At 45.2% G+C, this 13968-nt stretch overlaps 1 protein-coding gene across 2 annotated transcripts in view; it reads left to right on the top strand.

The window, feature by feature from the left end:
* The window catches only part of DGKK (diacylglycerol kinase kappa), a 109892-nt gene extending 96158 nt beyond the window's left edge, over positions 1-13734 (top strand). The window contains exons 21-28 of one of the 2 annotated variants that reach the window (XM_005593586.4): positions 55-168; positions 514-648; positions 1824-1984; positions 2576-2717; positions 3690-3776; positions 7251-7361; positions 8557-8680; positions 10106-13734. In XM_005593586.4, the coding sequence (XP_005593643.4) occupies positions 55-168; positions 514-648; positions 1824-1984; positions 2576-2717; positions 3690-3776; positions 7251-7361; positions 8557-8680; positions 10106-10185 (954 nt within the window). In that variant the 3' untranslated portion in view covers positions 10186-13734. The remainder of the gene's footprint in view (positions 1-54; positions 169-513; positions 649-1823; positions 1985-2575; positions 2718-3689; positions 3777-7250; positions 7362-8556; positions 8681-10105) is intronic. The other variant, XM_045383610.3, reaches the window with a different exon arrangement.
* Positions 13735-13968: the final 234 nt, after the last annotated feature.

Here is a 13968-nt window from a genome sequence, read left to right as displayed (position 1 = left end):
GACAGGGTGGGATTTCCCAAGGGTGGGAGATGTGACACAGTTCTTCCACTTCAGGAATATGAGGCTCCTGCAATCGATGATGGGAAGCTGGAGGTGGTGGCAATATTTGGCTCTGTGCAGATGGCAATGTCCCGTATCGTCAACCTGCATCATCATCGCATTGCCCAGGTAGGCAGGAGCTGGGTGGGCACCACGAAGGCGCTGAGTTTTTTGGCTGCTACCCAGGATGTGAGATAGTCCCAGGAATTAACTGGGTATAAGAATGCCAGGGTGGAGTGAGCAGGTTATCTGGTGGGCACTAAAGTGCTGACTGAGGTTGGAGGCAGAGGTGGCAGAAGCCAATGGAGCAAAAAGCCCGTAAGAAACAGGCGTTTCTTCCTGGGATGATCTGATTCACATCCTTTCCAGTCCTGCTTCAGATACACATTCAAGGCCATAACTATGAGATTATCAGATAGAGTTATAGCAGTTGCTTCATTTTTATCTCCCATTCTTCCTCATTTTCTCTGGCAGTGCCATGAGGTGATGATAACCATTGATGGTGAAGAAGGTATCCCAGTGCAGGTGGATGGGGAGGCCTGGATTCAGAGACCAGGCCTTATCAAGATTAGATACAAGAATTCTGCTCAGATGCTGACAAGAGATCGGGTAAGGGGGAAAAACTTGTCTTGGGCTCCTATACTGCCTCATCCATAGTCACTTGAGTACTGAATATTTCCACTCAAGCAGAATTCCTCAAAGGGAGGTCTGTGTGCCTCTGGCATCAGAGTCACTTGAGGTGCTGGTTATAAATGCATTCTTGGGCTCCACACCAGACCCACTGAACCACATAGGGGTGTCTAGTTTCCAGGAACCCAAATTTGCCAACAAGCTCCTCAAGACATTCTGATATATACCGACATTTACAAACACTGTCCAAGAGAATGAGACAAGGAGCTTCCTCCTCTGGTTTTGGACAAGGTTATCCTCCTCTCTCCACTGCAAAGAGAGCTAAAGGCATCAGATGATTATGGAAAAATCTCCTTCAGCAACAGATTCTGCATTGAATATGGTCTTTAGGTATCTCTAAGGTTCCTTAAAATGCTGCATTCATAAATGTCATCCACTTCAGCTAAACTTTCTAAAGCTTTTAAAGGAGCTATTATTGATCACATATTCAATGCTTGGAGATTATCTTGCACTCTAACCTGTGAAAAGTCCATAGAAACAGCAATAGAGAAGGGAAGAGAAGTCCAGTTTATAAACTGCCTATTCTGTGCTAAGCATTTACGTTTCTCTCGCGTAGGTTCTCTCCACAATCCTATGAGGTGGATACACTTACTCACATTTTACAGATGAGGAAAATGAGAACCAGAGAGGTTAAATAATTTGCTAATGGTCACAAAACCAGTAAATGACAGAAACACGATTCAAAATTCAATTAAATATGTCTGGCTCTAAACTGCATCACCACATATTGCCTACATTTGGCAAAGAAGGGAGCAGGAAAGGTGCTCCACTCTCTTGTCAGTCGTGATGCCTTCATATGGGAGCTTCTAGGAAGCAGACATGTGTCTGATCCAAGCCTGGTGTCCCAAAACCCAGCATACTCAGAACAACAAAAACTAAAAGGGCACAGTCCAGAAGAGATGGAATAAAATGATGGATACTTGTATAGGTATATAGATGGGTATGACAGAGGGAATGGACAGGGGACCCTCCTTCCCCTTTACCCACTGCACCCACATACCCATTGCCCACAAATTTCAGGCTCACAGACAGATCCGTCATGTGCCCTAGTAGCTACAGCAATCATTAGGATATGCCACTGTATTCATCTCCAGGACTTTGAGAACTCAATGAAAATGTGGGAGTACAAGCATACTGAAATTCAAGCTGCCCCTCAACCCCAACTGGATTCCCAGGACTCTCAAGAGAACCTCTCTGATGAGGAGTATGCCCAGATGCAGCACTTAGCTCGGCTTGCAGAAAACCTCATCAGCAAGTAAGTGGACTGGCCTAGATACAGGGCTGAGAATCCTGAGAAGGTATAGGGAGAAGAAGCCAGTTTGTGTCTATTGGCTACTAGGGAGCCTGGCCTTGGAGAGGAATTTAGCTTAGAGCTCTAAAAATTGAGTAGGACCCTCACAATCCAGGCAGGAAATATTCTTTGTGCTCAGCAATAAGCCAGTTTAGACATCTCTCATTAAACCAGGGATGAATTTGGATCTTTTGATGCTGCTCCAAACCCAACAGAACTAAGACTGTTTACCCTTGCCCTTAAATATCAGGAGGGCCTTGGAGTTCCTAGAGTTGGCTGCCCTCCTCTGTTCTAGCCTTCTACCTTCTCCAAGTTCCCAGTATCTAAATTCAGGTGAGACAAGGATGGGTAAAGGTAAATACCTAGAGAAGAGTAGAAATATTTGCTAGCATAGGTGGTTACCTACAGAAGAGCAGAAATAACAGGAGGGAGTCATGAGTCCAAGTCAGGTATCCAGGGCTTTTACTTCTACCCTTACCCAAACCCTCACCAGTGCCCCAGGCCAGAAGTCCTTCAGAAATCCCGGCTCATCTATTTGTCCTTGCTTTATTACAGACTTAATGACCTGAGCAAGGTCCACCAGCATGTGTCTGTCCTCATGGATTCTGTGAATGCCAGCGCTGACATCCTGAATGATATATTTTATGGCCAAGACAGTGGCAATGAGATGGGTGCAGCTTCCTGTATTCCCATTGAAGTAAGTGGAAAAGGAGTGAATTAAGGAAAGACGTCAAACCAGATAGGAAAGAGGATGAAAGGGAAGGAAGCGGAGCCAGAGGCTGGATGGAGAAACTGGGCAAATACGGCAGGAAACTGATGGATAGAGTGGACGGGAAGGCAGGCATTCCTTGACTTGTTATAGATCCAAGGTGGCTGCTAAAAACCACAGCAGATTTCATCAGCCTGAGAGCTAGCCCTCTTCCCTGATTGCCATCCATCCCACCAGCCTCAAGGGAGAAATGGACAATGAATGACGAGAAACTTGTACTTGGGCCTTCCTTATCCCAAGTAGATCTCTGCATAATCTGATAAGGGGATACCTGTTTTTGGAACTAGAACTCTGGGTGCCTTGGTTTTCCTCTTGAGGGAAAGGTCCATATAAGGCAGGACACTTAATGTTAAATGTGTCACCCCATGGCTTTGTCCACTGCCAGAATTGTTAACTGATGCTTTTAAAAAGTAACTTTAGTGCTAGGCAAAAGATATAATTGTGTCAGGGCCTGATTACAGTTGCAGGAGGCCTGCAACTCAAGTCCTGAAGTTGCAAGAAGAGAGATGGTAGGCCCTAATTCCACCTGCCCTGGAATGATGGTTTTGGCCTAGGGACAACAAGTGGTCTTAAATTTACCCTCTGGTTTGCATATTTCCTATTTTCCTATACCCACTGCAATCAATCAGTGATGCCAAAGCCAAACCATGCTCTGCCACTTCACATAGTACTACACAACTACTGTACCAGCAGTTGTCAACTGGCACTGGTTCTGATTGGTTGGTGCTCATGCTGTACTAGTTGTGCTATATTTTGAATAATGCTTTTTCACCTATAGCCACATCCTACTAGCTTGCTTCTACATTCCCACGGAGAAGCCAGGAGAAGCCAGCTGCATGCTTACTAACCAACAACTCCCCTGTCTTTGTCTTTTTCTCTCCTTTTCTGTTCTTCTCTCAGACTCTAAGCAGAAATGATGCTGTAGATGTTACATTTAGTCTTAAAGGGCTCTACGATGACACCACAGCTTTCCTGGATGAAAAGCTGGTGAGTGCAGGGGGTTGGAGCATGGGAGGGCAAAGTATTCTATCTGAACATGATCATGGTCTTGTGCTTGGTCCAAGGGCACTGGAGACCCGTGGGAGCATTTTGGCCAAGTGCTTGCCTGGAATTCCCTACTGTGTCACCTAGGATTGTTGTTGATTATATGACTTCATGGGTTATGCTAATCCATAGGGACTACCATACTCTTGAGAGAAAGCCTCAACCTCTCCTTTGGTAAATGTCTTGTGGGTTCAGACCAGGCCAATAAAAAGTAGAGTGTTATCATACTTGATACAGCTCCAGTAGAAAAAAGTGAGCTCTTTTGAACTGCTCTGTGCCTCCTAAGTTTCTATATGCCTCTTTCACCCTATGAGAAGGTGGTGTGGAATAGTGGGAAAATTGGGAGATTCCTGGGTTCAAATCTCAAATCTGTCACTTACTAGCTATTAATATATTAGTTTCCTAAGGCTGCCATAACAAAGTATCAAGAACTAGGTGTCCTCAAACAACAGAAATATATTTCTCACAATTCTGGAAGCTAAGAAGTCCAAAATCAAGGTGTCAGCAGGGCCATCCTCTCTCTAAAACCTGTAAGGGGTCCTTTGCCTCTTTCTAGCTTCCAGTGGTTTTCTGACAAGCTTTGGTGTTCCTTGGATTGTAGATGCATCACTTCAATCCTCTATCTTCACATGATGTTCTCTCTGTGTTTCTCTGTCTTCACAAGGCCATCTTCTTATAAGGACACGGTCACATTGGATTGGGGCCTACCCTATCCAATATGATCTCAACAACTAATTGCATCTGCAATGACCCTATTTCCAAACAAGGTCACATTCTGATGTACTGGGGATTAGGTCTTCAACGTATCATTCCTGGAGGGACACAATTCAACCTATAACACTAGCTGTGCGACTTCACCTCTCTGGGTCCTAGTTTCCATATCTACAAGATAGGAATTACAATCCTTACCTCTCCAGGGTGTTGTATATTGGTACCTATCAGCGCCTAGCACATACTAGCAGCTTCATAGATGGTACATTTTATTACTGCCAGGGAGAACAGACTGAGGCTCCATTTTTGAGCTACAAGGCTAGTTGCATGTTTCTCAGAATGCAAAACCCATAGGCATACTTGGTGAGTGTGCTCTGATGAGGTGACTAATTATGATCATCCCACTTTAGGGTTGGCTGGTAAGGCCCTGAGGCAGGTGCTGTGCTTGCCTCTCATCTAATTAAGGTTTATTTGAAGAGGGGCTTCTGAGTTGATATTGCAAGAAGTGTATCTATTTCCTCGTTTCATTTGCTCATCTAACTGGCACACTGCACAGGAGGCAGAGTGGCTAAGGCAATCAGGTCAGGCTGTCCCAACATCTGAGCCCCAAGCTAGTCTTTCAGCCTCAGACAACATCAACAGAAGTACCTTCTATATATAGGCAGAGCTCAATGGCCTTGCCTGTTTGGGCAGCAGGAAATGGGTGAGTTTGGTCTCTTGTCACCATTCAGACTTTCCTGAGACTCATGACCTGAAAATTGGTTCATACCAACCAACAACCCAACTTGAGCACATACCACACTTGAGAAGTCTCCCACCTCATAGGGCCTGGTGAGAACTTCAACACACATACACATCCACACATCCAAATGTGGCCAAGAAGCAGGCAGCAGCTAAGAATGACCATGTATTGGCCGGGCGCGGTGGCTCAAGCCTGTAATCCCAGCACTTTGGGAGGCCGAGACGGGCGGATCACGAGGTCAGGAGATCGAGACCATCCTGGCTAACACGGTGAAACCCCGTCTCTACTAAAAAATACAAAAAACTAGCTGGGCGCGGTGGCGGGCGTCTGTAGTCCCAGCTACTCAGGAGGCTGAGGCAGGAGAATGGCGTGAACCCGGGAGGCGGAGCTTGCAGTGAGCTGAGATCGGGCCACTGCACTCCAGCCTGGGCGGCAGAGCGAGACTCCGCCTCAAAAAAAAAAAAAAAAAGAATGACCATGTATCTCCAGAAAGGCTGTCCTAGAGGTGAGATGGAGATACAGCTTGTTTCATTTGGGTGTTATTCCTCCCCATGAAGAAGGAGGGCAGTAAGGAGCTCAGAGTTAGCAAAGGGAAGTAAATTGATGACGAAGTGAATCCCTCCCAGTAATTCCCACTTCCCTTACTTGGCACACACATGTCCCGTCCATCTAGGGCAATCTTTGTTCCAGAGGTGCATAATCTTGGAAATTGTTTTCTTAAGTTACTAGTTGAAAAGCAAAAATCATTATTTGTCTGCACTGACTTGTTCCTCCCTCAGTATCCCATCGTCACTGACCATAACCTCCTACCCTGTACTCCTCTCATTCACATGCCACCCATTTGTGACAGCCAGCAAGGCTCGACCTATGGCTGGAGCAGCAAGTGGCCCGTGCACAGCAAAAAGCCACATAAGTGCTAGATTGAAAGTAAAGTGCATGCCGGGGAGTAGAGGTGAGGCCAGGTTAGGTGGGCTGTAAGCATGTGAGGGCTGGAGATATCTGTGCCCACCTGTTCTCCCAGCTCACTACTTACTGGATTGTGAACTATCTCACCTGTGTTGATGTTCTAGAACTTGATTCTTCTGAGTCGAAGATGGTCCCAAAAGAATCCATTTTAAGTGTTTCATGGACTGTACAGAGTTCATCTTGTGGGCGCTGGGGGTTACTAGGGAGCACTTAAATTTGCTTCCTAAACCTTCTAGAACTCATTTCTTAATTAATAAGAGTGATAGCTGGGGGCTAAAGCACGGCCAAGGGAGACAGACCCTCTTTTCCAGGAGGAGAAAGTTGAGCTAGCCTCTCTGTAGCTCTCTCCTTGCTTCACAAAACAACCTTTAAATTACAGTAAGCATGTAATAAAGATTCCCTCAGCATCTGGCCTCCCCATATGTCTTTGCTAAGACAGTGTTGTATAGAGGGTAGGTTATATAGTTAAACAGACCTGGATTCTGTCTAGCTGTGTGATCTTGAGCACCAGACTTCTTGGAATCTGTTTTCTCACCCGTGGAATGAGAACAATAGTACCTTGTAAGGTATTGTAAGGCTACCGGGAAGATGGGACAAAATTGTGTATGTACAGTGCTTGGCACACAGTATATGCTCAAAACTAGGTAGCTTTTACTTAGGGGAACACTGGGATGTCTCCAGGGACTTTAGGTCAACAGTAGGACCCTTGTCCTGGACCCTAAGCTGTAGGGGTGAAGCTCATTGTTAATTGATACTAATCAAAAGGCCTCTCTGCTTGCAAAACTGTAAGCATGCCCCGCCCCAAGGAAAGCCCCATCATTTGGTTGTTTTCTGGATATTCCTGTTGAGAAAGAAGAGAGCTGGCTATGGGCCAAAGGGATGCGAGTTGGCACCTTGTGGTCTCTTGGTCACTAGCAGGGACTGGGAGTAGGGGAGAGTGTAAGAGTCTACAAAAGTGCTAGGCATTGGACACTCACTCTTTTTCCTGTCTGTACCAGCTGAGAAGTGCTGAGGATGAGACGGCACTACAAAGCGCCCTGGATGCCATGAATAAGGAGTTCAAAAAACTATCTGAGATTGACTGGATGAATTCAATCTTTGTTCCAGAGGTGCGTAATCTTGGAAATTGGGAAATAAAGGGAAAGAGGGATTCTTCCTTAGTGCCCTCCCTTCCAGTGTGGGCCAGGACATGGTGACTGTAGTACAGGGTGTCCAGTGCTGGCTTTCAACTGAAGGTTACTGGAGCGTCCTCCCTGCCCACCTCCCCCTAATCTCTTCATCATAAATAGATAGGGTAAGGCAGAAAACATGTAGAAAGATTAGGCAGCTGTGGAAAAATAACCAGAAAGAAGACTCATTCTGTAACAAGAGATGATCAAGAAAGAATAAGCAAGATAGGTTTTTTCATGTGTTGTTTTCCTGGCTGCAAATTCCCCCTCCCTGCTCAGCACCTGCTGCCAGGACTGAACTTCATCTAGTTCATACTAGTATGGCCATGCCAGTTGTTCACAGCCAATATCTGTTCTAAATGGTTGGTGCCCAGGCCATACTGGTGGTTAAATCTTCCAAATATTACCTCTCCCTGCTGCTTTCCATCCCCCATCCCTCCCACTCTGGGTTTTCTGGCAACAAAGTTAATCTCAAAATTGTAATTTACTGAGACCAGTAGTAAAACAAGCACACTTTAGCAGGCCTGAGCTGGAATTACGGAGCCTGCATGATGTGCACAGCAGAGAGCCCACATTCATAATTAAGAGTTATGTTTAGAGAACCCTCTTTGCATTCCAGACAGGGAAGCAGCTGGGCTGGCAGGCAAGGGTCTTCCCTATAAGAAGGTATTTGGCCAAGGGCAAGTAAGGGCTCACCAAACTATATGCCTGAAGGAAGAGGTGTTTTTTCCTAATTCATGCAGAGATTCCGTGTGAGCTAGCAGTGGTGCTAGCAATCTCATCCTTCTAATCCCTAGCCACATGAGCTCAGGTGAAATATTTAACCTCTCCAAGCTTCTGCTTCCTCATCTCTGATACAGGGATGTTAATAACCACTTTGCGAGGTTGCTTTGAGAGTTGTATGAGAGCATTTATTAATGCTAGCAAGGCACCTGGCATCAAGTAGCCTCTTAGTAAGGATCAATTGCTTTCCTAGGGCATGCGACCGGTGATGGGGGTGTTTCTCATACCTGGATAGAGAGCAGATCTCCCTGTTCTCTGCAGCCATTCTTGTTTACCACTTTTCCAGGACTCTAGCAATTATCTTTGAATATTAGGCAACTAACATTTTGACCTTCCTCTTGTGGTTTCTCAGGAAAAATCTTCGGACACTGACAGTAGAAGTCTCAGGCTGAAAATTAAGTTCCCCAAATTGGGAAAGAAAAAGCTAGAAGAGGAACACAAGCCTAAATCAGGCCAGGGTGCCCAGAGTTTTATTGGTAAGTCTCCCCTACAGGCAGAGGGATCATAAAGACTTCCCCCAACAGCCTGGCTACCTCCCAGGAACTTAAAGCCCCCATTAGAAATGTTTGTGGGAATGGTGATGATGAAGGGGGAGGCCATCTGGGAGTCAGCAGTGAGTGATACCAAGCCATATCTTGGACAAGGTGAGAGAAAGTGGTAAGGGAAGAACCTGTGTGCTCTCCATGACATATACAGAAAACAAAAATGCTAACAGGCAGTGATTTTTCTGCCTGATTCACTCTTAAGAGTCAGGAACAGGTTCCGTGACCTATCTAAACACTTTTGTTCCTGTTATAGTAAGTGGTAGAAAAGCAGCATATCTGTATGTTTTATTGTTTGAATTTTGGTTCCATTTCTTCTTTCTTCAGAATTGGCCTTAAAGACTATTGACATATCAGTGGGATTCAAAAGGTTCTCTTAGAGTTTTCAGTTGTGCCAATTCTGATGTCCATGGTGGCCCCTCCTAAATTTTGGTCCTAGACAACCCGGAAGCTTGAGAGATGTAGTAATAGTGGACATGGAAAAAAAGGAACAGGCTCACGCCTGTAATCCCAACACTTTGGAAGGCCGAGGCAGGCTGACCGTTTGAGCCCAGGAGTTCAAGACCAGCCTGGGCAACATGGTGGGACCCCGTCTCTACAAAAAATAAAAAAATAATAGGGCATGGTGGTGTGCGTTTGTAGTCCTAGCTACTTGGGAGGCTGAGGTGGGAGGATTGCTTGAGCCTGGGAGGCTGAGGCTGCAGTGAGCTGTCATCATGCTGCTGCTCTTCAGCCTGGGCAACAAAGTGAGACCTCATCTTGAAAGAAAGAGGAAGGAGGGAGGGAGGGAGGGAGGAAGGGAGGGAGGGAGGGAGGGAGGGAGGGAGGAAGGAAGGATGGAAGGAAGGAAGGAAGGAAGGGGAATAAGAGAGAAAGAATAAAGAAAGGAAGGAAGGAGAAAGAAAGGGAGAGAAACGAAAGAAAGAAGGAAAGAAAGAAAAAAGAAAAGAAAAAAAGAAAGGGACAGAGGGTAGCAGTTTGTTTTCAAGGAACTAAGAGTTTGCATGAATGCTAAGAGAGAGAATCTCTTGAATCAAGCTGTATTTTCTCAGGTATGGTCCAACTGGTTGATTCCTTAAGAGTCTGTCAATTGGGAGACTGGTGTTTGCAAATATTTCTAAAGATGCTGATGGAGTCGATATCAGTTCCATAGATTATCAGGTTCTGAAAATTCATCCCATTTGTCTTTAGCTCACATGGTTTTAGCTGGTTTTCTCTGATGATTCAGAGATGGTTAGTAAAATGGGAACAAACCAGTCTATCTTCTAACAGACTTTTTGCTCTCTTTTGGGTCCACATACTTAGGCATCTGGCAGTGTGCTAACCTCATTATTTCTATACCATTTTTTTCCTCTGAAGGAAGTCTGTGGCACCGCAGACATTGTGAAGATGAAGCAAAGGGCGATGATCCTCTAACACCATCAAGATCTCAACTGTAGCCCTTGAAAGCTGGAAGAACTCACAACATTGAGAATTCTACTTAAAAAACTCTCAAAACCTCAATACAGGCTAGACTAAATCATTTCAGAACAAACATGAGCACCACCAAGAAAGACCCTCCAATTCTTTTCACTAATGCATTTTCCTGGACTTAATCTGGTCTCCTTAGTGGTTTACATTTCCTCATTGGCCAAAGGTTCTTGTTCTGAGTTGTCTTGTTCAGTTCTTCTTCTCTTTGTGCATCTTGAGCAACTATAATGTTTATTGGGATAAGCGCTTTATGAATGGCCTGGGATCTATAAAGGATTCAAGGGAGTTCACCTCTTCAGGGAGTTTTGGAATAGTTTTCTCTGACCAGCAGAGAAACTATCAATGCTAAGGAATGAATGAAAAGACACACAGACTCCCAGGGAGATGAAGAGAAGGGGGCAGGCAGGACAGCCAGGCTTGGTTGTGTGTCTCTCCGAATCCCTGCCAACTGCAACTTGTACCTTCAGATCTCTTCTAGCTGGCTCATTAAAATGAGAACTAGATCCTGGGGGCTTGTCCACTTTCCTGTTAAGATGACCATGTGAAATCTCTTCTTGTAGATGTGGTAACTTCTCTCTCTCTCTCTCTCTCTCTCTTTCTGCAAACCCTTTGTGTTTTTCCATGTGTGCTTCTATGTCTGCATATGTCCAGGTGGTGCTCTGGTGGCTGGGTGGGCTCATTGGTTGGAACTCACCCTTCATGGCAACCATACAGGCTCCCTTCCTGCTGCCTTGATCCTAGCCTGCATGCCTCCATGGAGTGTTTGCCTGCATTCTTGCTGGAATTTTTAACTAAATGTTTTGCCGCTGTGCTGCAGTATAGATTATGTATAGAGACATAAAGATGTATATATATATATACACACACACACATATATTTTTAAGAACTGAAAATACAACTCGACCTCTAAGTGACCCTATAATTTATTGTGCTAATCCAGGAATCCCTTCCCACTCCCCCTTACTCTACATAACACATACACCTCTACCAACTGCCCTACTTCTTGGTGGAGCTTCTAAATCTTTTGGTGCATTTTCAGCGTCTTAGAGGTGGCTGGGATCTGTGGCCCAGCTGATTCTGATGCCCCCTTAAAATTCTGAGCCAGGCCATGGAAAGGGGAACAAAAACACCAATGCCCTAAAGAAGGGGTTTAAGCTGGCATGCTGCCTTTTTTTGCTCTATTTGTCCTAGACTCTTCATCAGCAACTGTGCCCTTCCCCAATAAAAAGACTGTATGGAGCAACCAGGCCTTGAGCTCTGTGACTTAGATGCCTGAACTAGGGACTGCCTGACAATTAAGTCACAGCCTAGGCCCTTCCCCACAAGCTCCATCTTGGCCTCATCTTCTGGACAGGCTGTTGGGTCAGTCCTCAAGTCACCTTCAAATCTCCCATCTTGCCCTTTTCCCTTGAGTACAGAGGGGCATTGAAGTGATGAGAAAAAACATGGGCCTGGAGAAATGAAGGCTAGAAGCCTCTGCTTTCCTGTGGTTCCTCTTGCAAATTTCTCACGAAAACAAACTATTCCTAAATCGCTCCAAATTCTAATTCACATTTTTCAAAAAGCCTTCTCCCAGTCAGGCAAATCTAATCAAACCCCAATGCCCAGAGAGGTTCTCTCTGGTCAGCCTTGCATCTTCACCCCACCCTTGACTCATACCTTTAGTTAAGCGTCCCTTCCCACTTATCAAGAGAAAACTGGCCTCTCCCTACTTCTCAAACTTAGTGTGCTCAATTACCTGATTCAGTCCAACGGCTGGTTCATTGAGGTGCACAATCCAGATTCCAAGCACTGGTTCTCAACTCTGGAACTCCACCAGCCTAACCCACTTAAACCAGCCACCTGTGCTCCACCTCCGCAGGGGTGAGGAGAAAAATATTAACAAGGGGATAGTCCCCAAATGTCTGATTGCTGTGCCAAACTAAGTCCTAGCTCTACAACTAGAGAAGAAAGTCAATGGAAAAAGATGACAGAAAACATTTAAAACTTATTTAAGCATCAGAATGTGTTAGCTTATTGTACATATTTGAGTAGTGAGTGTGCTGTTGCTGTGTCTTTGGCTTTCTCTGTTATTAGTCTTTCTTCCCAGGAGGAGGTATTAGATGAAATCAGCAAACTCACCATTGTAGCCCGACTTGGCTCCTCCATGGCTGCATGTGTTAACACCTGCACACACACTCACAGAGTGGGAACCAAGTTGCATTTTCTTCAGAAGAGCTTTTGCTGAAGGGGAAAATTTCCAAATGAGCAAAATTTAGGACAACAGAAGGAAGTCCTGGGAGAAGGTAGCTTTATCTTGGCAGTGACTAAGCAAGGCAGTGTCTTGTAATTATTTTTATCACTGATGATAGTAAACTGTAATAAGACTCCATCTCTTGTGCTTACTTTGCTGCAATAGTTAGGTCTTTGTGCACAGTGATGCTGCTGTTGCTCTGTTGTACCATGTGGATTCCCTTTCACCCACCCTGTCCTCCCACTCTGAGTCAGAATGATATTGAATGAAACGTATTTGGGGCTAGAGTCAGCTCATGGAGCAGAGTTGATAGATGACAAGGCCCAGGAGCAGGTGTGGCTTGCTCAATCCCTCAGTTACCTCCTAAATTGCTAAGTTACCAGTAGTTTCCCAAAAAGGAAGATAGCTTGCCAAGCACCTGTTATTGCATATGCTCACTTGGAAACAAAGCAAGAAGTGATCCCTCTCTCAAGGGAGTTGTCTTAGCCCTGGGAGTCTGAGCTCCTTTAAGGACTTTGTTAACTGCTTGCAGTAATTAATACAGTTGCTTGGGTGGTGGGACCAAACACCAAATATTCATCTCAATTATGTTAGACATCATTAAGACCCAAAGCTCCAGGGTTTGGTTGTATCTTTGGTAGCACTTTCTGATGAATTGATTGGGTAGGCAATTCCTGGCCAGAAGGATAGTGGGGAAGAAAAGGCCAATATATTTGAACTGCCACCAACTGCTTCTGGTGTCATTACTATAGGAGGTAAACAGTTATGGGTCCCGTTCTCCAGAAAGGCCCTGTGCTGTGTGCATAAGGGCAGGGTAAGAATAAGAAAGAGACTTTTTACCTTAATAAAACTGGGCCAGAAGAAACAGTCAGGGTCAACGTCATCTTCCCTCAGGACACAAATGGAAGAATTTTTGTTTCACAAGAGGTGGAAAATAATACCAAAGCAACCAAACCCATTAGCACCATTCCATCCTATATGAGACCTTGCTTGGGTATATGGTTTATGGAATTGCATTTGTCTATTTGTCAGCTAATCTGTAATCCATTGTTGTTTTCTGCTCTGTGCTTTTTATTTCCTCAGAGGCCCCTGCAAATAAGCAGCAGGGCCAGGGGCTGGTTGGGGGAGGAAGCTGGGGTAGTTACAGGGTAACAGGAAAAAGCAGGAAAAAAAAAAAAGGTCCACAAAGTGTGCCTATTCCTCTCCCCCCGCCAAATGGAACACCAGTCCTCAAAGTTAATAAAGTATTGCTTCTTGAAATATTTTAATAAATGGATAAACATAATCAGTGCCAGTGCCTCATCATTTACCTCAGCATAAGGGGAGTTGGATGGTGGTGGAAATGGGGGGCAGGTGGGCTTGGGTGGTCATCCAAGCTCTAAACAAGCCACATGCGGGGCACGATGGCAGGTGAGGGAGGACAGCGGCAGCACAAACCAAGAATCTCCATCAGGGATGATCATGATACTAAAGGGGTTGCCAAGAAGAATTCTAAAACTTAGCTGCGACTCTGGATGAT

This window comes from Macaca fascicularis, chromosome X, assembly GCF_037993035.2.
Source record: "Macaca fascicularis isolate 582-1 chromosome X, T2T-MFA8v1.1".
Classification (NCBI taxonomy): Eukaryota; Metazoa; Chordata; class Mammalia; order Primates; family Cercopithecidae; genus Macaca; species Macaca fascicularis.
This window is presented reverse-complemented; position numbering and strand designations above follow the sequence as displayed.